Source organism: Salminus brasiliensis, chromosome 5 (assembly GCF_030463535.1).
Source record: "Salminus brasiliensis chromosome 5, fSalBra1.hap2, whole genome shotgun sequence".
Classification (NCBI taxonomy): Eukaryota; Metazoa; Chordata; class Actinopteri; order Characiformes; family Bryconidae; genus Salminus; species Salminus brasiliensis.
In genome coordinates this window covers 40,358,454-40,384,937 of record NC_132882.1, presented here as the reverse complement: position 1 = coordinate 40,384,937, position 26,484 = coordinate 40,358,454, and the positions used below count along the sequence as shown (strand labels likewise).

General features: G+C 43.1%; 1 protein-coding gene across 6 annotated transcripts; it reads left to right on the top strand.

The window, feature by feature from the left end:
- The first annotated feature begins 411 nt into the window (after positions 1 to 411).
- LOC140556454 (uncharacterized) lies at positions 412 to 25,056 on the top strand. Of its 6 annotated transcripts, XR_011979729.1 has the most exons (6): positions 412 to 646; positions 3,901 to 3,977; positions 10,715 to 10,795; positions 11,479 to 11,541; positions 17,154 to 19,875; positions 24,725 to 25,056. XR_011979729.1 is itself a non-coding variant. In XM_072680401.1 (5 exons), exon 5 carries the CDS (start codon positions 17,500 to 17,502, stop codon positions 19,342 to 19,344), a length of 1,845 nt encoding a protein of 614 aa, XP_072536502.1. In that variant the 5' UTR covers positions 412 to 646; positions 3,901 to 3,977; positions 10,715 to 10,795; positions 11,479 to 11,541; positions 17,154 to 17,499; the 3' UTR covers positions 19,345 to 25,056. The 6 variants fall into 6 exon arrangements, 5 of the variants coding, with proteins under 5 accessions (XP_072536502.1, XP_072536504.1, XP_072536503.1 ...); XM_072680401.1 differs by having other exon boundaries at positions 17,154 to 25,056; XM_072680403.1 differs by lacking the exon at positions 3,901 to 3,977 and having other exon boundaries at positions 17,154 to 25,056.
- The last annotated feature ends 1,428 nt before the right edge of the window (positions 25,057 to 26,484 follow it).

Genomic DNA, 26,484 nt, shown 5'->3' with positions numbered 1-26,484 from the left:
GCAAGGAGACCCTCCTTCAGAGCAGGAGGAAGAAACCTTGAGAGGAACCAAGACTTACAAAGGGGACCCATCTATCCTCCTCTGATCAGAACTATGTCTAAATGAAATGAAATTACATTATTGATCAAAGTCACCGAACCACCACACAAGACTTTCCTGCTGCTCAGGTGTGCTGAAACAACCACAATACCATAATAAAATAATCCGAATGATCATGATATAGTATAACTTAATACAACCATAGTAGTGATGGTCAGAGGAATGAGAGGAATGAGGGTCAATGGTGGTAGCTAGCTAATACTAACAGCAGCAACAACAACAACAGTGGCAGAGAGTTAAGAGTCCATGTAGATTTTAATGGTCTATTTTTCTAACGTCGTTTTTAAGCTTTTTCGAAACAGTAGAGCTGGGTGGGGGAGAGTCGAGGGCGGAGTGTCTGAGGGTGGTTAGCGAGGGTGAATGGAAAGACGCGTTAGGATTTTGCTAGCTAGCTACTGCTGTATGTTTCGCGTCTCTGGAGCTTTTTCTTGATCTGCAGCGGTTGGATTTATCTGCCTTTGTAATGAAACGTGAACGGGGGTCGTACGATCAGGTCCATCAGCACTAAAACAGAGCAAGATCGCTGAAAGTGCGATGGATTAACGCGGTAAGTCTCCCCCACGGCTCTGCAGTTGAAGCACGGAGCTCATCGCTGTAGCTAGCTAGCGTTAGCATTAGCCGGCATATCCTTTAGCTAGCTAATGCTAGCTAGCTTAGAGCGGTTCGCAAAACGCAAACTGTCGGTGAATGCTAGCACTAGCTAGCTAGCTTCCTACCCGTTGACGCAAATAACCGGTCTTTTTGTATTAGAGGTTTAATAGGTTACTGAGGTTTGTGTTGTTATTTTTGTTTGACATAGCTAGGTAAACATAAAGCTATCTCGTTAGCCAGCTAGCGAACGGAGGCTATGAAAACAATAGCTAGCTAGCTAGCTACCTAGCTAGTGCTAAATAAATATCGCTAGCTGGCTAGCTAGTTAGGTAGCTAGCTAACGTATTGTTATTCTAAGTTTACAGTAGCTCTAAAACTAGTCTTCCTTTAACCAGTTATTTTATTAAGCCATAGGTATCTAATAACACCTTTTGGCTCGCTAACATTAGCTATCTGTTATAGCTAGCTAGCTAGCTACGAAGTTAGCTAGTGCTAGCTTGGTAGCTGTGTGGATCTGTTCATTTTGGGCAGGCTAGTGAAGACCCACTGTTTGACATGTAGCTTGCTTGCTTGCTTTTACCACTCTTGTACTTGTATCTTAGCCTAATTAACATGATAAACGTAATGCTAATAAATCAGATGTGAGCTGGAGATGCAGTTTGAAGTCATAATAAGGTTTAAAATGTAAAAATTGCTGTGAAAATTGCTTTGTTGTGGAGAAACTGAGCAAATCACATTTGTTGACAGTGGTGGTGATCGGGACCAGATGTCTACAGCATGTAATGCTTCTTAAAGCTGTAGTGCAGAAAAGCTATTGCATAAAGAGATCCTTATATGCTGCCTAATGGCCAAGACGAGCCATATGCCATCCTGTAGTCTGCATCATGCCCATATTGGGGACCTTCAGGCTAAGCAGACTTGGGTGGCTATAAGGGCTTTTCAGAGATCATGCCATGTGGTAAGCGAAAAAGGTTTCAAATCCGATCCGCTTGGTCCTATGGAGGTTTTTCCTCCCGAATTCCACTGGATCCCTTACATGACAAGACCGTTAACATATCAGAATATGAACATCACCACATCCATGCCATAATCGGGCCCATTGAAATGACACTGCCTTAAAATAACTACACTTTAATACTTCTATAACAACACCGGCTACTCAAACTACTCTACTGTATTGTGGCAGCGGCATACCGTTATTAGGCATACCGTAGTGTAAAAACTGCGTGGTTATGTTTGCTTAGTATCGTTATTGGAAGAAAAATGCAACCGAACTGAGAATACCACCAATTTGTTACTGTGTTCAGTTACTGAGTTTAAAAACCAACCAACCAATCAATCAGGAGATTAGCAGACGATCCATATCGAAAATGATCATTAGCTGGAAATAAGATCCTCTCACATGCAGCTTTCTTATTCATAGATTTTTTTAAAGAAAGATATTTCACATATACTTACATTTATAGCTGGGCGATATGGAAAAAAATTTATATAACGATATTAAAATTATTTTTTATGATATACAATATTTATTGCAATATTTTGTCATGTAGACAAAATACACCAACAGCGTAACTTTACTTAAAATATGCTACACTGTATTTTGTAATGAAACGTGCAGTTTATCAGTGTTCTTTAAGCACTGCATATTGTCTACCATGATAACAATATTTATCATGAGACGATAAAATATTGTCATATTGCCCAGCTTTACTTCCATTAATACATTTTTAACTGTAGTCAATTTTTTGGTTCAACCAAAAGTACCCAGTTTTTTATTCTTTTAAGAGTCAGTGTATAGTAGTAGTAATAATAATAATAATAGTAATAAGATGAAGAACAACAACAACAAGAGGAAGAATTGTGAAATACTTTTAATACCATAAAGCTGTGATATTATTATACCCGAGACATTACCATACCATGAAAATCGCATACTGCTTGCCGGTGTATTTGTTCAGTGGGCTGTAGTGTTCGAGAGGAAAATGTCCACAGAGTTTGGAACACTTTAGTTTACCACCAACGTTAACGCAGGGCTGGGCGATATGGTAAAAATACTATATTGCGATATTTAAAGACATTTTTCCTGATACACAAAATTTATCACGATACATGTAACCACAGACTAAATACATCAGTAGAGACAGATTCTTAAAAACTACTATTCAGATACTCTCCCGTACTAAGTAGTCATTACTCATTTATTGTGCTGCACCTCATCTAATCAAACCAGTCTTATTACACTGCTTGTAATGAAACTTGCAGTTGATCAGTGTGTATTAAGCACTAACGATATTCTCGATATCCCTAGAAAAGCATATTGTGTATCACGATAACAAATTGCGATGCAATAAAATATCGTCATATTGCCCAGCTCTAGGTTAAGGTTACTGCCAACTTCCGAAAAAACTTTTCATTTCTGTTAAATGTATTTTTAAGTGCATTTACAGCAGTGAGGGACATTTCAGGATGGTATAAGGCAAAGTAGTAAGACATACGTATGACCTGTGGTATATAGGTTCACACATCGTGTTGGTTAGTAAACGGCTATATTTGCATGACCTCTGGTTTCTGTTACCACCACTGTAATGAACATCAGTGGGGAAGTTGAAGCTAGAATGTATCTGTATGATCAGAAATGATACAGAAATGATCCTGTATCTGTAATGTGCAGCAGTGAAAGTGAAACTAACTTGAATGCACGGCTAATCAGCAGCACACATTAATTCGGGCACAGAACAGCTCATGTAAAGGCGAACCAGTTTAACTTGGCATCAGTCGTCTTGTTTTTGTGTCAGAAATCTACTGCCAAGGTAATTATCTATTGTATTGTGCTCTTGCTCACCATACTGAGTACTGTGATTTGTACTTAAAATATGCTTCACTCTATTGAATGAAATTAGACTTATTACACTCTTTGTAATAAAACATGCAGTTAATCAGTGTTCTTTAAGCACTGCCGATATTCACAATACACTCATAAGAGCATATTGTCTACTATGATAACAATATTTATTATGATCCAATAAAATATTGTCATATTGCACAGCCTTTTCTTCAATTAATACATTTTTAACAGCTCATGTAAAGACGAACCGGTTTGCCTTGTCATTAGTCATCTTGTTTTTGTGTCAGAACTACTGCTAAGATAATTATCTATTGGATTGTGGTCTTGCTGAATAGATATTTCTGTTTGTTTTTTTGCTATAGAAATTTTCCAGGCATCTGTTGTGTATGTAGCCTTCAATCAACTGCGCAGACCAAGATTCTGTCCTGAAACAGACATTGTAAGTAACGTGGATATCTAATATCACTGAATGCAGAATGGATAGATCAAGTGTAATATATATTACACTATGATCTGTAATCTCTGGTCTTGTTTTAGATTTGTATTTGCTTCTATATATAATCTTTTTTGTTTAATTTGGTGCAAAAGTATTGCTTTGTAACTTAGCTACGTTTTAAAGACCTCTCTGGTGAAAATGTGTATTTGCACCATGCATGTTGAGGAGAATTTCTAAAACGTGAGTTGTGGTGTGGTCTCCTTTCAGAGCAGGTGTTTACATTCAGTCAGTGGAGTATTCAGCAAGAGCTCAGTCAGAACTTGGTGACGGAAATGCCTTCAGAGGATGCCAGAGAATGATGTACTGTTTTCATTCTGCATCCAGCATAATAACTGTATATTGTATACGGTGTGTATATATATATATGTTAGTGTTAGCATCTGCAGAAAATATCATGTACGTCAACAATAGCAACTTTTTAGTTGAAGTTAAAAGTGTTTTTAAACCTTTAATGCATGTTAAGGTAAATAAATTGATGTGAAATTGTATTGTGTCCTTGAGTATATGGTTTCGCTCACAATATAGAATGTACTGACAAACACTGGCTGTAAGAGTACAGCTAGTTAGCATGTGTCTGGTAGCTATATGATGCATCCACTCAGTCAGGCATTGACATAGTTTGTATTTACAAAACCACAGCAAGGATAGTGCATGAAATCAGGGGAAAAAAACGGCAGCTCCATCATATTTGAATGCTTTTAGGTAGGAATGGTCGATGTGGTAAAAATATTATATCCAGATTTTTAAAGCCATTTTCACAACACAGCATATTTATTGCAATACGTGTGATCGCATGTGATCGGAAGAGTGTTGGATCCACTTTTAGAGGCTGTGCATGTGATGTATGTACGTAAAGACTGTACTGATTGGTGGGAATGTTCAGGGCTGGTTTTCCGGGATGAGCATAAAGCTTAGTCATACACTATATTTTCATTCTAGTGGAAAATCTCCATTCACAATTGAATAGTCCTAGACAAGGCTTAAGCCCTGTCTGGTCAACTGTAGTCTACGAAGTCTACTGCCAGATTGTTTACAATATGTAGGTGGGTAAAGCGCTGAAAGGTGTGTAAGATGTGGCTGTTTCAGTGAAGCTGAAGCTGGCCTGAATCTGTAGCCTGTAGGGTAGAGTGATATGGACATAAAATGTCCTAAACGACTTTAACAGGGGTGTATGATATCTAATCTGTATTCACTGCAAGACCTCTGAAGGTGTCCTGTGGTATCTGGCACCAGTCCATTGGCAGCAGATACTGTAAGTCCTGTAAGGACTTGTTCCAATTCGTCCCTTGGACACATGCTCAGATGGAGATCTGCAAAATTTGGAGGCCAAGGCAACAGCTCGAACTCTTTCTCAGGTTTCTTAGACCATTCCCAAACAGTGTGTGCAGTGTGGAAGGCCAGATTCTGCTGAGAAGCCCCTGCCATCAGGGAATACGGTTGACATAAAGGGGGTGGGCCTGCTCTTCAACAATGTCTATGTAAAATTTGGCAAATTGATGTCCACATTAATGCCCAGACCAGAGTCTCCCATCAGATTATCAGGCTACCTTCAACACCTTGTCTTCTCCCAGTGCTCCCAGGTCAGCGCACATACCTGGCCGTCCACATGAGGTAAAAGAAAATGAATTTCGTCTGATCTTCTACAGTTGCTTCAGTGTCCAGTTCTGACACCTTAAATGTGGAAATTAGGTCTGGTGCACCACCACCAGACTTGGAGCTTTGTGCCACCAAAGTTTGCTAAAGCTTTGTTTTAGAAGAAGTCCCAGAAGATTCTGGAGTGGCCATCACAGTCGTCTGACCTGGGATTTGAAGAAGGCGGTTGAATATCAAGAAGTCCTTGAATATTAGGACGCTTTCACGCTTGTCACGGGTCTGCACCAAGGAGCAGTTTTAAGGGAGGGCCTCATTATTGCTGGTTTGGTTGGTTTATTTTTCTTGGATACAGACACACAAGCAGCAAAGGGCAGTGGTTTCCTGCAGGCATGAGGTTTCACCATGCTGGAACACCTGCCAACAAGAAGTCGTTCTCGTAGGAGAAGGTTTTTAGCCATGCAGGCGGTAAGTCGAAGGAGTCATGTGCAAAAATGAACCAATCACACAATCCCACTCATGGCACCGGAAGGGGATAGCTTCCACACCTGCGGCAGACCAAACTGGAGTCTGCTTGAAGCGAAGACCACTGGTTTCAGGCGGGCCAGAGATTGTTTTTCAGGGCCTCTCCCGGGCTCAACAGCTTTCGCACTTGACCAGGCATACCAAACTCGCAGAGCAAGCAAACTTGGGTCCAGGAAAAAAACACCCTAGTGTGCAAATGCCCTTAGGGAACTGGAAGCCACTGCCCATGAGGAATAGGAGCTGATGTCTGGCTATGCAACTCGTTTACAGCAATGAATTTGGAGAAAGCACTTGTTCTACTAGTTGAAAGTTGTCCTTTTTCCTTTTTGCACTTCCTAACATTGCTGAGGTGTTGACAACAGGGTTCCTCCTAGAAAGTCGAGGACATCTCCAGATTGTCCCACATGTTAAAAGATTCTGTCTTTCTGACTTCTGGCATCTGAGTTTTCGGTTCAGAACTCAGCCTTGCTTTTCTGTCCGTTTTGGCTTTAAGTAGGTCAACTCGCTGTCCTTCCAGAGTTTTTACCTGCAGCAGATGAAGGCATCTTAGGCTCACAGTTTTTCCCTGAATACTCTGCAGTACCTTGTTCAAACAGGTCAAGGACTGGGAGGGAGGGAACCAGCTGTCTTGCCCCAAGGCTTACTGTGCCAGCAGTCTATCAGTCACTTGCTGCATTGTGTCTATTGTGGTCAGACATGCTGTAATCACACAATTCTCTAGCATTTCAGTTTCCCTGAATTCCTTTCTTTTTCCAGCTGTGGGAGATGCACCCCACACCCATTTGCAAAATGAATGTTTGCAGCATATATCTGCAAAAATTGTGGGAAGCATATACGCTCACCGAACAGTGTCGTAAGAAAACCTGAACACCCGCTCATTCATGCAGTGATGTAATTAACCAATCATGAAGCATCAGTGCACTTCATGATTGAATGCACATATGGGCCAGGAGCTGCACCAGCAGAATGAGGAAAAATGTCCCAGGTGGGCTGGTTTCTGATCTCCAGGGATTCAGGGCAATTTTTACACCAGCGTTTTTTCTTCTTGACTCCCCTTACTTGCTTGAGTCTGGTACGTTTGGTCTAAAAGTGTGAAAGTTGTTTTTGAGCCCGTGAGCAGTCCAGAGTTTGTTTGGTCATAAGACTGCTTCAATTTATCGCCTGCATGGCTAAAAAACCTTCTCCGGCAAGGAAGACTCCTAGTTTGTTGGTGTTTTTGCACAGTGAAATGTCATGATTCCAGCAAGCACTGTTTTTCACCACTTGAGTGTTTTTAGCGATAAAGGTGACTTGTATAGCTGACAGAAAGGCTACAGTAGCTCACAACTGTGGTGAGCAGAAAATCATCAACAGCAGAAGACCACATCAGGGTCCACTTCTGTCAGCCAAGAACAGAAAGCTGAGGCTGCAGTGGGCACAGGCTGTTGAAGACATGTCAAATGTAGCCTGGTCCGATGAATCTTGATTTCTGCTGAGGCACCGATGGTGCCTTGTGTCTGCTGTCCAGGCTAGTGGGGGTAGTATAATGGTGTGGAAAAAGTTTGTTTGGCTCACTCTGGGTTTGTTAAAACCATCATCACCTAAATGCAACAGCCTATTTGAGTATTTCTGGAAGAGTTTAGGAACGACAGCAACTCAGACACAGAGTGGCAAACCACATAAAGTTACAGGGCAGGGTCATCCAAACCTCCTCTAGCATGAACACCAGTACAGAAACTGTGCACTAGAAGCTCCATGGCATGGTTTTCATGCAAGCCTGGAACCAGTGCCACATGTTGCAGGGAGTAATGTAAAGCATACCACCACTTGACTCTGGAGCAGTGGAATTGTGTTCTTTAAAGCGATTAATCACATTTCTCTAGTCTGATGGATGAGTCTGGGTTTGTCAAATGACAGGAGAACATTACCTGCCTGAGTGCACTGTAAAGTGCCATCTGTAAAGTTTGGTGGAGGGGGGATAATGCTACAGGGTTGTCTCTTGAAGACAAGGACAACCACAGTCATCATTTGTATTGGACACAGATGGAATTTGATTTGCAGTGTACACACAAACGGACACACTAGTGAGCACTCTTGCCTGGAGTGGTGGGCAGCCTCCACTACAACTTCCAAGAAGTAGAAAGGATTAAGGACATTGCTCAGGGGCCCAACAGTGGCAGCTTGCCAAACCTAGGCATCAAACCCACAACCCTGTCAGCAATAGCCCAATATTCTAAGCCCTCACCTCCTGGGGGGTTTCACAGTTTCGGAGGGGTTGGCCTAAGCCCCTTGGTTTCAGTGAAGGGGAAGACATATTGGACAATTGCATGCTTCCAACTTTGTGGAAACCGTTTGGGGAAGGCCCTTTCCTGTTCCAGCATGACTGTGCCCCAGTGTACAAAGCAAGGTTCATAAAGGTATGGTTGGGAGAGTGGTGTGGAAAAACTTGACTGGCCTGCAAAGAGCCCTGACCTTAACCCAATCAAATGGCTTTGGGGGAAACTAGAATCGGGATTGCAAGGCAGATATTTTTGCCCAACATCAGTGTCTGACTTTACAAATGCTCTTCTAGATGAATAGGAGTAGTGGTGGTTTAGCGGTTCAAGCACAGAGGGTTGTGGGTTTGATACCTGGACTCTGCAAGCTTGAGCGAGGCCCTTAACCCTCTGGGCATGTGTGCTCAGTAGAGTATGTGTGTTTACTGCATGGATGGGTTAAAGACACAGATTCAATCTTCCGCAGGGGTTCACGTCAGGCGACTGTGATGGCCACTCCAGAATCTTCTAGGACTTCTTCTGGAACCAAATCTTGGTGGACTTGGTGGAAGTATGCTTTAGATCATTGAAAGGCCCAAGACATTTTCTTCTAAGATTTCTTCAATTCTTTATGGAATCTGTCTTGCTCTACACACATTGCAGGTTTTCAGGGCCAGCGGAAGCAAAGCAGCCCCAGAGCATCACCGAGCCTTGACACAGTGGTCAACCTGAGCACTTGCCAGAGTTAGCATGTGGGCATAGCGTTTTACATGTAGGATTTTACCCCGTTCAGCAGCAAAGCTAAATCTTTCCCAGTGACCTGCGGTTCCTTTGCTACCTTCTTTAACAGGTCCGGCATATTTGCACCCATGTGGCTCTCATTCACTGCTCTTGTATGGAGCACAAGACGCTAGCTGCCACCCTTCTGTAGTTTTAAATTCTTTGTGTAGTGGATGTCTGTGCATTACATTTACAGCTATCCCATCAGTTTTCTTTACTGATTCTATGATGGTTTTGGTCTTGTTGTAGTTTGGGGGGATTGCTGTGTCTGTAAAATATCTTTGAGACCAGATGCCATATTGACATGTGAATACAGATGCAAATCCTTGTACAATTTGTGATAATTTGTAATTGCTTTCTGAGTTGGGTGGAAACTTTGACATTGCTTGCATGGTGGCCCTCTTCCCAATTCCAGCTGCATTGTTTGGAACGTTAAGTGCCTTAGCTAAATTTGTGCAAGGCAGTGATCTCTGAAATTGTACAACCTGTCCGGTAATTTGATGTTTGCCTGTACTGGCTACTATTATGCTGAGTGATTGAGAGAGAGAGGGCAGTCCTACCCAATCAGAGAATTAGGGCAGTTACGCTCTCCTGGACTCCTGTCCACGGATGGCTGTGGCATCACTGGGAATGGAACTTGAGAAGCAGGATTGAGGCCGGAAGGTTGTCGGTTCTATCCCCTGGGCCGGCAGGAATTGTAGCTAGGCGAGGTAAAGTGAAGCAACAGAGCTTTCTCCTTCCTTAATATTCACGACTGAGGTGCCCTTGATCAAGTCAGATTGATCACGTCAGCCAATTGCTTCGCAGGCACTGAGGTGGTTTCTTACTGTGAGTCATCAAAAAGTTCCTCTTTTCTCTATAAAAGACCACCTTAAGTCAAGGACCGTTGATCAGACTGTGAAAGTGAAGAGCCAGTAGCATTCTAAGGAAGTTAGCAATAAAAGAAAATACTACATAGTATCCTAGTATTTGGCTATCCCAGAAGGTACTGCCAGATCAACTGTGAGGAATGGAAGCTGGTTAATGCTGCCCATAACCCTGAAGTTTGCAGGTAACTCTACTATGGTTGGCCTCATAACCAATTAAGTTGAGCAGCTGGTGTCCTAGTGCTCAAAGAAAGTAGAGGTGACGGTGAACTTCAAATGCACCCGTCCCCACCTTAGAATCCTGGGCACCACCATATTCCATATCAGGGTCCTGAAGTGCTTCAGTGGGGAGAGGACTTTACATAGACATTGAATTTAATTTTACACCCTTTCACTGTGGCCCAGAGCTCCACTTCTATGCCATAAAGGCACCTTTGTGTAATTGTGAAAAGGTTCATATCCTTAACATACTGTAAATCCCAGACGCAGTAGGCTTTGCCAATGGTTCTCAAGCTGGTCCTCAGGGACCTTCACATGCTTCATACATTGTTGCCCCATCCATGTGTTGCAAAAAGGATTTGAAGGGGAAAAAACTTTGGTCTTTAAAGCCAGGTTTTAGAGCAGCTAGGCTCTGGCCTTTCTTTTCGTGAAGCGTTTTTCAGTCAGTGTTTGCTTTTCTTCCCAGATGGGCTGTTAGGAAGATCAGGAGTGAAGAATTAAATGACGAAATGGAGGCACAGGAAGTGGAGAAGCTTGGAGTCTAAGGGTATTTTCTCAGATTTGCACATCATCTTAAAATGATCTTTAAAGGCACTTTCAAATAAGATAATACCCACATTTTATATCAGGATTGTCAGAGCAATCTCCGCTCTCTCTATAAGGAGACCCTACGTGACCTAGAGCGCTGTGTGAAGAGAGAATTTTAATTTGAATTTTTCAGGTTTAGATTTTAGAAATTCTTCATATTTCAAACTCTTTTGGTGCTTAAAATGGGTTTACCAGAATCTTAGCTTCACAAATGCAATGGAATGTATAAATACAATGGTATCTCACTGGCAAGAGGCAGAAGACAAGTTTCTGAGTATCTATTGGTCAATTTCACACAAAACCATAGAGGGGGACACACATCCACCAGTTACATATGAGGCAGAAGACGGGCACACAAATCCACCAGTTCGGCATGGTGAGAGGCCGAGACGAGTATCTCGACTCGTCTTCATAGCCTTGTAACTCCAGATGTGAGTCACGTACAATCTTCAAAGTGTGCTCTGCTCCTGAGGCAAGAAACTCTGTTTTGAGGTCTGACAAAGGTTGGCAATGTTAATGTAGGTTAATTTATTTTTACCTGGCTTTACCTTTACATTTGCCTGGACATGATATCCTTAGTTAAATTGCCTTTTGCAAACTGACCAAAGTAAATTTATAAGACCATATCTGCTATGCTTACAGGTCATTCCGCATGCAGAATCCCACTTTGACTATGGCGAAGCAGGATTGTACACCTATCTGAAGGTAATTTCAGCTTTTGTATTAAAGTGCTTTTCATAGTAGATGCAGTATCTTTACAATCAGTGAGTAACCCATGTGATGGCTACTGAAGTTCTAGGCTGGTATGAAGAAGAAACCTTGGGAAATCCCAGACTCAAACAAATCTAATGTTCGTTTGGGATGTACTGGGTAGTTAAATTGTAGGTCAAAGAAATGCATTCAATTTACGCAAAGAGGGTTCAAGCATTCTCTCTATTTTGGGGACCTGTGCCAAACCTTAATATTCAGTTCAGAACAAGTGTCTACTAAATGCTAAATGTTTTAGACATTTAGGTAAGAGATGGTCAAACACTAAACAAGTATAAGGAAGTATGGATTATGTAATGGAGGATGTAAATGTAATATTATCACCAAGAACGTAAACATTGTTGCTGTGTTTTTATGAGTCTAAGCACCTTGAAATTCATTTGGAACACACTATTGTAAATGACTTTACTTGATGTTCTACAATATTGCTAGCATGTTGTTTTGCACACATTTGCACTACCAGTATTAGTACTAGCATGCGCACACAGCTTGTCTAGTCCCTGTAGAGAAGTACTGCCAATAGAGTGGGATTCTCTGGAGAATATCACCATGAACCTGTTTGCACCATCCTTAATGCCTAGCATGGGCCAGAGGGGTACAAAGTCTCCCAAAATTGAGCTGTAGAGCAGTGGAACTGTGTTCTCTGGAGTGACTGAGCATCCAGTACTTTTGGGTATAAGTTAATGAGTTTGGGATGAGGTGGGGTGGTGATCTTCCAACATCCTGAGCTCACTACCGCCAATCATAGAATGCAATGAAAACCTCACAGCAATGCTCCAAAATCTAGTAGAAAGCTTTCCTTCCCAGACAGTAGACAGTTGCTCCAACAGGAGCAGGTTAAACTCTGTGAGAGCCTCTGAATTCCTGTACAGAACTGCACTGTGGAGCTCACTGTTTCCTTTGCTAGTTCTGCTGGGTTCTCATACTCACTGTACTGGCCTGAGTGATGTGCTCTCAATGTGTATCAAGTTAGTGGTGTTAAAAGACAACTCTGCTTCCACCACAAGACACATTACTTTTATACTTTCTCCAAATATTTGAGGTTAAGCCTTGTAGGCAGGTCTGTTCACTTGGTGGCCATATTTGCAACGCCACCAGGCAGTTATTTTCAGTCACACAAGACCATGCACTATGTCTATGTCTCTATGAATAGAGAGACCAAAATACTGGAAACTGAAGGTGAAATGACCATTTCAGATATATTTTATGTCACTGATAAATTGTGTAGGTTAGAGCTTTTGGCTCAATAATGCACAAAAATGAGAATTTTTGAAGGGGGCTTTCCCTACAGTCACATTGACTCCCCTCTATTCACATCACAATAAGCAAGCTGATTTGCTGTCTTTGTTGAAGGACGGGACTTTATCTGTAAAGAAGCGCCATGTTGAACTTTATGAGGGCTCCCATGGCTGTGCACAAGGCCTGTATTGCCATTTGACAGTTGAATGAGGAACTGCAGAGGTCTTGCTCAATGCTGCAGCAGCTCACAAAATATAGATCATATGATCTGATGGGTTCTCAGGATCGGCCAAGTTAGGCCAAAGTTAGATTTCTGCAATAAACCATTGCATTATATAAATGATTTTAACACTGTTTACCTCCCAGTTCTTACTTACTAGCTAGGACTCCCACTTTGTACAGTGATCACCCTCTTGACAGCCTTCCAGCCTGGTAACACAAACTTTCTCCAAGATACATAAGGCCATCCACTGTGACCTGCCGCTCTTGTGGCATCACTAGACCCCCTGGAGGAAACCTGTAATTGGCCCATTCTGTTGTATGAGAACATATGCAGGCAGTTGGCTAGCTTTGCACTAAACAGGTAAGGGAGAGGGAATCAGGTTATGCTCTGCTGGACTACTTCTGGTGGACGGCTGGGATTTGCCACAATTTGCTCTACCAACAATGGGGCATAAATTAGTTGTAGCACTTGGGAGTCCAAGGTATCCTGTACCAGTACTCTGAGCAGGCCAGGTCAACAGTTCTCCTCCACTTTGCACATTCTTGAAATGGTCCTTAGGTTGCATGGAATAGAATGCCTTTGAGGTGTGCTTTTGATTTTTTTGCATGGTGAATGTGGCAAAGATTACAAAGTCTGTCAGTAGGAAGGAAATCCTAGACTATCCACCCTTCCCCTCCCGGCCTGACTGTAGGAACCTTTGACTAAATTAGGTGCATCTTTAATTCCTTGATGGACCCTTCCTGTTAGGACAATTTTAACACAGTCTAATGTGGACTGTGTTTGGTCTTGATTACAGCATCTGAATAGGGTCCCTCATAAGAGCACGCATTTGCAAATCAGGTGTTGTATCAAGCACACTTGACGCAACTAATCAGGGGCTTCAAATAGCAAATATCTGGAGTGGCTAGGGGTTGCCCGAGTGTAACATTTGATTGCCTGTTAGAAATATGGCTGAAGAGAGTTCATTTGTGCCATGCACAAACAAGGAAAAGGACACTGGATGTCAGCTGAAAGCATAGTTTACAACTTCAAAGTTAAATGAACACTGGCTGCACTACCTGTACATGGCAGCAAGAGAAAGCTATCACCAACTCCCACCAGATTCTTGAGAAAGCAGGTGGTCAAAAACCCAGCAAGATTTGGTGGCAACATGCACTGAGGTTTCAGTTTGCACAGTAAGGCACATGCTAATCCCTGAAAGTCTCCATCCCTTTACAGCTCTACTGATCCAAAAACACAAGGGAAGTCTGCTCCAATCTGCTCAAAACCATATAAGTAAGTCACAGAAGGTTTAGGATTCTGTTCTGTGGAGCGATGGAAAAATCTAAAACTTTTCAGGAACCTCGAAAGCCTGGAGGAGGAAGAGTCCTGCAGTGAAGCATTGTGGTGGTTCGGTGATGCTCTGGGGTTGCTTTGCTTCCTCTGGCACTGGAAACATGCAGGGTGTGGAAAGCAAAATGGAAGTATGAGGAAATTCTAGAAGAAAGTGTTACGCCTTCTGTGAGGAAGCTGTAGCTGTGGCATCATTGGGCCTTCCAACAGGACAATGATCCCAAGCATACCTCAAAGTTGACCTCAAAGGCTTGTTTTCAGAAGAAGTCCTGGAAGATTCTGGAGTGGCTGTTAGTCTATTGACTTGAGGCCTCTAGAAAATGATTTGGTGGGATTTGAAGTAGAACTCAAGAATATTAGTGAACTGGAGGCCATTGCCCATGGGGAATACCTCGGGAATACTACCTGGGCACCTGGGAATACCACCAATTTGTATTGATGTTAGGCGTGTTGAGCTACTTGAATGTTAGTAGAATAAAAGTAGAGTTTCTGGTCCATTATTAAAAGATCATGCCTCTAGTTTCTGCAGATTTGTCAGGGGCTCTTTAATGCTGTAAATCTCCCATTCTACCACATTCCAAAGACATTCTGTTGGATTCGGGTGTAGTTACTTGGCGAGCTCTTGAAGAATGCTGAACCCATTGTCATGTTCATGAAACCAGTTTGCGACTTTTGGTTTGTGACTTGGTGCGTTATTATGCTTGAGGTAGTCATAAGAAGATTGTGGCCATAAAGGGATGCACATGGTCAACAACAATACTGAAATAGACTGTGATTGATTAGCATTAATAGGTCCAGAGTGTGCCAGAAAAACGTTCCCCGTTCGGTCCATGGCATTTATGCTGTTGGGTTGTTGGTGCCAAATGCTGAGCCTCAGCAGAAATCCATATTCATCTGACCAGGCTACGTTTTTCCCAGTCTTCCAGTTTAGGTGAGCCTGTGTCCACTACAGCATGATCTTCTGCTGTTGTACCCCAGGCACCTCAAGGTTTAACGTGTTTTGCATTCTGAAATGCTTTTCGGCTTATCGCAATTGTACAGAGTGGTTGGGTGAGTTACCATAGTTTTCCTGTTGGTTCACAGCCCTCGATTTTCTGTTGACCTCTCATCTACAGTGTTTCCGTCCATAGAACTGTTGCTCACTGGAAGTATTTATTTATTTATTTTTAGAGACTATTGTGCTGGAAATCCCAGGAGATTAGCAATTGTAGAAATAATGAAACCAGCCTGTCTGTCACCACCAACTCCACATTCATAAAGTCATTGAGCATTACATAATTCTCCTGGCGCATAAAATCACAAGCATTGCTGCCATGTAATTGGCTAATTAGATAATTGCATGAATGTGCAGGTGTACAGATCTTTCTAATAAAGTGCTTGGTGCTTGGTTAATAAGCCATCCCACTCAAACAGTTATGCTGTCTGGGCAAGGTTGGGTGAGATTCTTGTTCTTGTGTTTTGTGATGGAATTGACAATGGAATTTTGATGGAATGATTTTGTTAGTAATAGGACCCAACAAGATTTGGTCTCTATATTAAATGGATACCCCAACCAAAAAGTTAATTTATTTCATGCCAGATACTGAAACTAGGAATGTCCCAATCCCATGCAGTCACTGGGGATCAGGCTGATGCTCTTCCAATCCTTGGTTTTGTTGTCCTCTGCCGGCCGCTATGCTTCATTAACAGACAAGATTTGCTTTGAAAACAACCCTAGACACACTAGACATTCATTTGTGACATTATTTCGCCAAACAAAACACAAATTGGCTTTATTTGAACTGGTAAGTGCGCTGATGTTACCAGTTAGCAACCAAAACAAGGCTGTGACACTACAACAACGAACAGTACACAGCACGGTACACAAGTTTCTTAGTTTATACATCGGAAAAGAATGATTCAAACCATTCTTCTGTAAAAGGCTTGTCTATTTTCCAAGAACTGAATGGTCAGATAGAGGATTAGACTGGATTATAAGATAGTAAACACACTCTAAAGTTTATAAAAAGTCAGTTGGTGCAAAAAAGAATGTTTTCTTATAGAAACTGTTCAAGGCGATTTTACTAAAGTTAATTAGAAGCACGTATTACCGAAGTTGTGGGGCTGCATTATTTAAAAAATTTAATCGGGACATCCCTAAATGAAACCCTGCCATTTAAACATTGGCTAGCAAATGCAGAATTAGGCTACCAAAAAATAATCAGTTTATTCTACATGATAAAGTAGTATGGCAATAATGGCTGTGGTGGACCTATTGATTTAGCCCTGACACTCTCACGGTAGTTGACAAATCGTGAGTGTCCAACTTCCACATCTAAGCCATTGTTGACCAAGACGCCTTCTCAAGATTCCTTACCTTCCAACATAACAACCGAAAAGCAGCAAAAGCTGCGATCAAGTGTTCCGGAACCTGAAAAATTGTCCTCATCTTCGCCTTTGCGAGAGATGGGTGCATACTTTTGTGAACTAGGTGATGGTCAGAGGTGCTGTTTGCACTGTTGACATTTTCCTGTTCTTTTTAATATCTCTTCCTATGCTTATCTGGTGTGTGTTTCTTTTTTTTCTTTTCTTTTTTTTTTTATATACATGTGATGCTTGTCTGTTTTTGGCTTGCTCTGGGGTTCTCCTTATGAAATCAAGTCATTTCTTGCTGCAAGGACCGTACACTGCACGGACTGTATACTGCAAGGACTGTATACTTTTATATTCTCTGCCTCAGATTCTCTCATTTCTATTTCTCCCTTTCTGTTTTCAGGTGCCGTCATCCTAACTGAAGACGACAAACTGGAAAAAGGAGGCCCTACCTTGTATGGTTTGGGTCCATTACTTTACACACAGATTCCATCCGTTCCAACGGCACATTTGGGATTAAGGACGTTGACCTACTTTCTTCTATTTAGTTTACAATTGGAAGAATGGCTAACGCTTTATAACACTAACAAGCAACAGATGATTTTATAAAAAATAAAAAAAAATCAACACTTTAGATGTTTAAAAGACTTGGCATAGATATCTACAGTTTCTCTTTAAGCCTAAAACTCTCCCTGTCTTTCCAAATTATCAGTTGTATAACATTTTAAGCAAGGTTTGGTTTAATAGACATGGCGTACCCTTTGATTGATTTTTCATATTCCCAAGCCTCAACTGGAGAGGATTTCATCTGCGCAGAGTGTGGTGAAGGATTTGGTCAGTACCAAAAACTGATCAATCACATGGCTATTCATGGACCCATAGACCCTCTATCTTCAAATGATAAAGTGAGCAGTAATGGCTGTGATGCACCTATCGAATTTGCCCTCCATGAAAACGGAACACTCACAGTAGTGGACAAATCGGCAGTGTCCAACTTCTCGTTCTTATTTGGAAAACCCACATCTAAGCCCTTGTTGACGCAGACGCCTCCTCAAGATTCCTTACCTTCCAACAAAGCGACCGAAAAGGAGCATTCACCGTGTAGTTGTGAAAGATGCGGCCAGGTGTTCCGGAGCCTGAAGAATCTGCAGCAGCATCAGCGATACCGCCCCCTTGAGCAAGGGTTCAAATGTACTCTTTGCTGCAAGGTTTACTTCGATAGGGAGAGTCTCCGGGTTCACCTTCAGAACCACGACCAGGAACGCTTTTACAGTTGCGGACATTGCGGGAAACGGTTCTTGAGACAGGAGACGTTGGTCTTGCACCAAAAAGAATGGCATAGGTCTCTTGGATCCAAGAGTTCGAGTAAATTTGAGGACGATCGTGAAAACGGCATGGATAAATTTTACCCTTGCAAGGTTTGTGGTTTGCGTTTCTTTTGGTTGTCAGACTTGCAGAGCCATCTGATGAGTCATTCTCATGTCAACAAATCGGCTACTGATGCCAAGCAAAAAGAGAACATGCAGGTTCAGGAGGAAAGTAGCCCGAAGAAGAATGCCACACACTCTGCTGATGATTCTGTTGATCACTTGTATCGTTGTGGCTTGTGCGGAGGACGTTTCAATTGCTTATCGGATTTGAAAGAGCATCATTCCTCCGAGCATCCAGATGATGAGCATGACGAAGACTCCTCTGAATCAGCGTCTCCGGTTAAGCGACAGCCTGTTTATTATGGCATAATGCGCCAAATGGTATCCAAGCACCAGATGCAGCGCATGGATCCGTTAAGGTCACGCATGAGAGGTAGACCTAGAGGAAGTGCTAGAGGGAGCCATAACTCTAAAGTATTCCCTTGCAAACAGTGCCATCGGGTATTTGTACACTCCAGCAGTTTGTCTCGCCACATGCGTTACCATAAAGGTACTCTCCATACATGCCTGTATTGCGGCAGACACTTTCCACAAAGATGTGACGTCACGAGGCATGTCGCCATGTATCACAGTTCAGATGTAAAAGTTAAAATAGAAAGTGAAATGTTGGAGGGTGAAGATGAAAACGATATGCAGGAACCCTCTAACATGCAGCTGGGCATCGATTCTGACGATCGTGAAAATCAGGAAAATGAAGACCAGCATTCCCCGAAGCTGCCAGACAACGAGCAGTCGCTAGAAACTCAAGAGATGCCTCTTCACAAGCCACGGATGACCTACAAATGCAAAGAATGTGGTAGAGTCTTCGGGCTGCTTAGTGTGTATCAACGGCACGTGCGTTATCACAGAAGAGACCCTAGCCGAGTTTTGCTGAGTTGTCCTCGCTGTCCGTGTCGCTTCAGTTTCCGGACCGCTCTAGAGCGCCACCTAGAGAATCATGATAAAGACGCGTCTGAGAAAAGTGCCAAGGAAGGGCCACCAGCTGCAGAGGCCCGCAAAGAGTTTTTAGAAAACCAAGATGAGGATGTAGATGTTGTAAGGAGTGGGTCGGAAACTGATCCGAAAGAGAAGACCCCATCAGACGTGTTGTATGAATGCACTGAATGTACCCAGACGTTCACTGACCTGCAGATGTTCCTCCAACACCAAAGTGCCCATGGTTAAAAGAAAGGAAAATAATAAACTATTTAAATATGATGTTACCAGGGAAATCAGGTGATGATACAATGTCTGTGTAGACGAAACCATTCCATGTTGCATTGTGTGTTCAAATCAAGCACTACCTGATATTTGTTTGTATGTAAGTAAGTTTCCACTGCTGAATTTGTTGTCCTGATTTGAAATAATGCCAGGTTGACACCTTTCCGTACTTCCTGTTGGGGTCAAGATTAATTTTATGGACTTTTGTTTTTCGCCTTGTGGATTTTTGTCTTGTCTATTCTATCTTTGCTCATTAAATGTGAAATTGTACTGTACAGAGCGTCGCAAAACTACCTTTTCAGTGTTTTTACGGTCGATTGCAATGGAAACGGAGGATATTTGACATGCTGTGTTCTGTTTTTATTGACCAAAGCAGGCCTACGTACTGGCTTTGACATTGGAAGATCCTTTTAAAGTCTGTGATCTGGGCTAATCTAACTTGATTTAGGCCCTTAAATGTAGTGGGTACTAAATGTAGGCAAATCGCACAGAACGGTAAGCGATATCTCCTCAATTGGAGCTAGTGTTGATCTACCTTGCATTGATATGTGGTGTGGGACTGTCAGTATTTGATGTCTAAGGGGAACACGGGCCATACAAAAAAGTGCAGTGGTCAATAAAAAGACATTTTCAGTAAAAATATGAATGAATGATGTGTGGATAATTAGTTTTTTGTTAAGCTTGTGTTACAAGTACAAGGAGTAGGTTTGAGGTTCGCCAGGTATTCTCAGAAATGCAAGCTGATCAAAAACCTGTTTAGCTGTGTCTGAGAAGCAACCATGGCATTTGGTTCAGGCACTTTGTTACTCAACAGGAACTGTTATTTTGAGGAACTGTACTCCAGCGAGTACCCTCTAGCCACTAATAGTGCAATCTTCACCAAGGACCACGTTAGTGTAGACCTCACAGTTGCCCCTTGCCCAGAATTCCTTGAAATGCAGGCAAGGACAAGGTCAGAATTAGAGAAGTTCCCTGACGTTTCAGTTCTGTTTAAGGTCGATTTGTGCCACTTGGTTTAAGCTGAATGCTTATTGCTCTCCAAAACAATGAAACGGTAGTGGCCTGTTGTTTACATACACTTATCATGGTCATGAATGCCTCAGCAATATTGCATTGAGTCTGAGAAGGATGTTTGTAGTCAGGAAGGTCTCTAAATCATCTTCAGTTGATTTATGTGGAAGTGCAGAATTGGGAATTGTGGCTACTTTCCCAAGGTCTGGAAGAAGACCCATATTGTCACCCTTCATTGAGAGGAAACTGGTTTGGATGGTCAGGAACAACCCAGAAAACACCAAAGCCTTCCATGAATTTGAAGCTAGTGACCCAGTAGGCACCTCGGTGCGGAGACAACACAAACGCAGGGTTCAAGTAGCTCAAAACGGCCTTTATTTACCCTCTATCCTCCACAAACACCCAAAGAAAATCACAAAAATGTAACAAACAAAGGCCCATGTGGGGCTCTGACAGTCTCAACACTCCTCCTAAGCGCCATCTGGGGCTCGTTTCCCCAGGTAAACAGCATCATGGTGGATGGCTTGGTCCCTAGGGGGGCTGGCCAACGGCTCTCCCGCCTCCTCGCCGCCACAGTCTGTCTACAACTGAGATTTACAGCGCCATGGACTGAGAGACTGCTGTCCCAGTAAAAAGACCCTGCTTAAAAATTGACAGCTTTATGCTCGAGTCCATGTCAGGAAACTAAAAAATGTAATTAAAGTGGTCAAATGTCCAAGAATTCTGCCAGAAGCTTGTTAAAGGCTACCAAAAGCACCTGGTTATGGTGAAACTGTTGGGACTGAAGGGAAACTTAACCAAATATTAGGCATGTTAAATGTGTATTTTAATACCCTGTATGTATAATTGTGGTGTGTTGATTTGGGAAAATGCTTGTCCACCAACTTTTTGGTTTCATTCTTGTCCATGATTATATGTAGATTTCCAACCATGACTGTACATACACAGATTAGCCAAAACTTCAAGACCACACAAAGACGACACGAATAGCATTTATTAGCCTGTAACAGTGGTGCATGTCAAATTTTAAGCTGTACAGTCAAATCCATAAGTTTTTGGACAATGACTTTTTGCCATTTAGCTCTGTACACCATCTTAGTAAATGTTAAGCAGATTTCAGTCTCTGCATTTAACCCATCCATGTCCGTTAACTTTCACTCCCACTACTGATTAGGGCAGTGAGAGCACCTGGAGCGGTGGGCAGCCACCTCAGTGTCTGGGGAGTAATTGAGGGTTAGGGGCACTTCAGCCGTGGATGACCCTAAGAATCGAACCAGTGACCTTCTTGGACCTTCTCTTATCCTTAGGCCATGGCTGTCCCTGTATGAACTAATCATAGCAACATAGTCCTTTTTTCCCCCAAAAGTAATTGGACCAGCTAACCTTCATAAACCTTTGATTTTTTTTCGCTGCAAATCCTTTGCCGTCAATGACTTCCTGAGGTTGTCACCAAATGTTGAGTTCCCTCCTTTGAGATGCTTTGCCAACCCTTTACTGTAGCTGCCTTCAGTTCCTGCTCACTTGTGGGTCTTTCGTTTTGGCCTTCAGTTTTGTCAAAAACACGCTCAATTGGGTAGAGATCTGGTGACCCCGATACACCTGCCATTTAAGAATATTCAATTTCTTTGTCTTCTTCAAAATTGATACTTTTTGGGGCCTCTTCTAAAGCTCTTTCCCCCAAATTAATGCATGCACAGTGCCAAGGTAACAACCATCTTGTAAGTTCATGGTAAGTAATTAGCTTTAGCTAGGTTGTGAGTTAGCAGACTGTTGTTACAATTGCTGTTTCTGGGCAAACCAGTTCTGATGACCTATCCCAAACATTCTCAAACGGGACAAAACAATCTTGCCGTATGTCCTGTCACTCATCGATCAGGAATAGAGCAGCATCCTCATCCCTTTTCATGCCTTCCAATGCTCAGGGGTCCACCCACCGTCCAAATGCCTCACCAGTATTAAGGCGTGTCTTTGCCAGCATTCGTTCATCAGATATTTTCCTTTTTGGCTATTTCTCGGCCACCTCTCATTGACGTGTGCTATGTGAGGTTCAACGCAGACTCCCCTTCCCTGGTCCTGTGCATGAGCATGAATGCCCACCTCTTGCTGATTGGTTAGAATAGTGTTGTGTGTTCTAGTCCGAGCCACTGAGTTCCCATTCAACATAATTTGGCATACTACATCTATAAAATGGAATTCTTACTGTGGCTGGTGTAGCTCAGCCTTGGTGTCCATATGGTCCTGCAGCACCATACAGCACCACATCAGAATGCATCCTGCTTCTTCTGTCAGCAGTCATACCATCAGTAAACGATGGTTCCATTGGCAAGCTCATGCCATAACAGTGCCTCCACCATGTTTGATAGATATGGGGGTATTGCTTTGGTGGTGAGAGGCAGAGACGAATTTACAAGTTTTCATTATCCAAATATTTACAGACCTGACTGTATGTTAGACAGTAACTAAACAGTTAGTTCTCGTAGTCGCCATGTTGGAATGCAGGAGAAATGGTCCAGCATGAAGACCTTCTCAAGACCTTGGTGACTTTAGACAGGGCCACATTGCAAGGGCCAGATGAGCAGGTTGGAGCATCTTCAAAATGGCAGGGCTTGTAGGGTTCTTGGTCAGCTATTACGAGTTTCCACCAACAGAGGTCTGAGGAAGGGCAAATCACAAACCAGCGGCAGAGTTTTGGGCGCCTGAGGCTTGTGTCCCACCCGGTGGAAGTCTCAGAAGGGTTGCTGTAACACAGGTCTCAGAAACGTCACGATGGTTACAGGAGGAATCCCCCCCCAACACACAATGCATCACACCCTGCTGCCTAGCTAACCAGTTTCAGTGCCCATGCTAACCCCTGTCCACCACCTACAATAGGTATACAAGCCAAGCATCTGAACAGGGCCTTAGAGCAGTGGCAACAGTTTGCCTGGTCAAATGAGTCCGGTTTCTTTTACATATGTGGAATAGCAGCCATGGCCTACGGTTAGTGACGCAAGCCACAAAGGGATGACCTGAATGTATATGTATTTATGCTTTGTTTACTTGTGGGAAGCACTGGAGATGTACAAGAGCCACCTCGTAACTGAAAGGAGTGAGAGGACTTGATGCTAATGTTGTGGTGCCAGATACCCCAGGGGCACCTTCTTAGGTATTTGAAAGGGCGGTTTAGAGCGGTTTTGTTGGTACACAGATGACTATGACTTTGTTTTGACTCGTTTTACCAGTTTCTATTTCAGCAGTAGTGCCCTCGACTAGTCATGTAGACTACGCTTAGCACCCCCACCCAACCCCGCTCAACAGCCAACTCATTTTCTTAGGGCGATCATTAAATTAGAAACATAAGGAACTTGTCTACAAGTAAGGAACGAGGTGTACCCCTGTCCCCTGGGGGCAAAACCAGAATACAATTAAACCATCTAACTTTACTTAACATTAACGTCATTAACATTACAGTCCTGCCGCTCATGTCAGGTCTTTGCCATCCGGAATTCATCATAAAAAAAAAATGCTGCTCAAACTGGTAATCTAGTCATGTGGCCAATAGACCACAAATTGATCTAGGTATGGTACTTCTTAGCACTACACAATTGTAAAATTGTGCAATATGACTGAGCCTGAGTTTCCTGGCTTGTGAAATGCTGGCTTCCTAATTTCACCCTGTCTGTGGATCCCTGGCATTTCCAGGCATCATCACATAGGAATGTTGTCATAGAGCGCTCTCTGCCCAAACAATGTTCTAGTTAGTTAGAGCCTATTCTTACCTCAGGCCAACAGTCAATAACCCCCCAAAAAAGGATCCACATAGGAAGAGCGACAAAAATGGTCATGAGCCTGGAAACTAAGTGCAGCATTGCATGCAATTAGTGGTATGTCCCTGTGCACTAACCCTTGATTCTACGGAAGAGCTCTTCTCCATAGCAAAGAAAGTTGCCAGATTGGGTATTGTGGAGTATGGACCACCCTCATGGGATTCTGTCAAGAACCTCTTGCTGAAAATGAACTGTAGACGAGGGATCATTTGGGACGCAATGTGAACTGACTGCGAAATACTAGACCAGGGCAGTGGTGCCTTAGCAGTTAGAGCACCGGGCTGTTCATGAGGGTTGTGGCTTCGATACCTGGGCTCGGCAAGCTGCCACTTTTGGGCCCTTGAGCAAGCCCATGAACCCTCTCTGCTCCCCGGGCACCGCGACAATGGCTGCCCACCACTCCGGGCAAGTGTGCTTGCTGTCCACTGTGTGTTTACTACACGGATGGGTTAAAGGCAGAGGCCAAATTCCATCTGCGTCCAAAACAACTGTGAATGTGAATATGGATGTCTTTGTCTTTACAACAGGAGATTCTCCAACGTCGAGACCTGTGTTCCAGCTCATACTTTCCCTCCGCGAACAGGCCGGTCAACACTGCTTCGTTCCGGAGTGTTCAGTTTGAGCTCATATGTCAAGATCCACTGTGCACTTCATCCAATGTTACCATTTCCTCTTTTTGCCAAAGTATTGCTGGGATTTGGAGACTTATTTACTGTTGCCCACTTCTGTGAGTTAGGATGTCCTTTGTGAAAGGGTTGAGTATGTTTTCAAATACCAGTGCAAGTCTCAGCTACGATAATTGACACTGACTTATGTTAGAACTCAACATTATCAATAAAGTTGTGCAGATGTAAATGTACAGGTGTTGTCTACTGTCGTCCTTTGGAACCCCATATAGCATACGGTTATGATCTGTCCTGGCTTCTAATGTATGTGTACAGTCTAGTTCCTAAGGGGATGAATTGTGACAGTCGTGGACTGTCCTCAATGACGCCCTAATGTTGTCTAACAGTGAACAGACTCAGCAAACTTGACCTAATGTCTAACATGCTTACTTAAAGGAACTCAAAACTGGGCCTTAAAAGAGTACCTCTGGGTAGGGACACGGCCAGCCATGTGACGTGGACCAGTCTAAGGTCTCAGAAGAAACAACACAGATCAGGGGTTCTGTTCAGCAAGGGACACACAGATTAAGATTGGGATTGAAAACCTGCAGCCCCAGAAGGCATTTGTGGGTAAATCTGTTGTCCCTTTGGACCTCAAGGCCCATAGTTGGACCTTGACCACAAAAGACTTGATTTGAATTATGCTCAAGATGGCTGCCCGTGCATCCTGCCTGTATTCGTAATATTCTTTGTTCACCTCCACAGAAATTGAAGAGGACAAGTATAACATGCACTACCAACATAAACAGTGGGGCCCTGTGCCTTAATGTGATGTTTGCAGACTAGACAAACCATGATAACAGCTATATCTCTTATTTTGCTGGACCGCCAAGCAGGCCGGCCAAGCTGAAACACGCATGCCCAAGAACTGCCTCTAGTTTGCCTAGAAAAGACATTTTCCCATGCTGACAGTCTGAGATTTACAAGTATATGTGCTGCCGAGAGGAGATGTAATCTTAGGTAAATTGAGGTTGGGTCTCCTAGCTTGAGATATCACTGAAATAGGAAGTGGAGGGAAAACGCCCTGTGGAATTAATGTGTGTCAAAGTCCATAGCGACAGCATGTCAACTCAACATCCCTATCACGGTGTTAACGCGCAGGCCTCGCTCAGCATCGGTACTGCAGTGTTTTCATTGCTATCATACCATGGCATCACTACCGCTCTGGCTGCCAACCTCACCCAGCATAACTACCTCGGTGTTTTCATTGCTACCGCAGCATTAGCGTTGCTACTGCACCGGCTGCCGGTCTTGTCCAGCATCGCTACTGCTGCACTAGTCACAAGCCATGTTCAAGAGGTCCTGGCCCTTTCAAATCTCAAAACTAGAAAATATGTGGTCTACATCTTAAGGCTCTGAGGGCAAGGCTTGATTCCTCTACCAGGCAGGGTCACATGAAATGGTAATGAACTTGAAACGATTCTATGCAGCCAATGGCGGTCCGGAAACTCTAGGCTTGTCTGGGTTCGCCAATCATTACGCTGTTGTCATATTCATTGTTGACCCTGTTGTGCAACATCAGAAGGTGTGGACCTATGGGGGCACAGCTGCTTAACATGTTTGAGACCTTGCGAAGAGAAGAGTGCTTCATTGCAACTGTTGAGGGTAGTGCCCTTCAAACA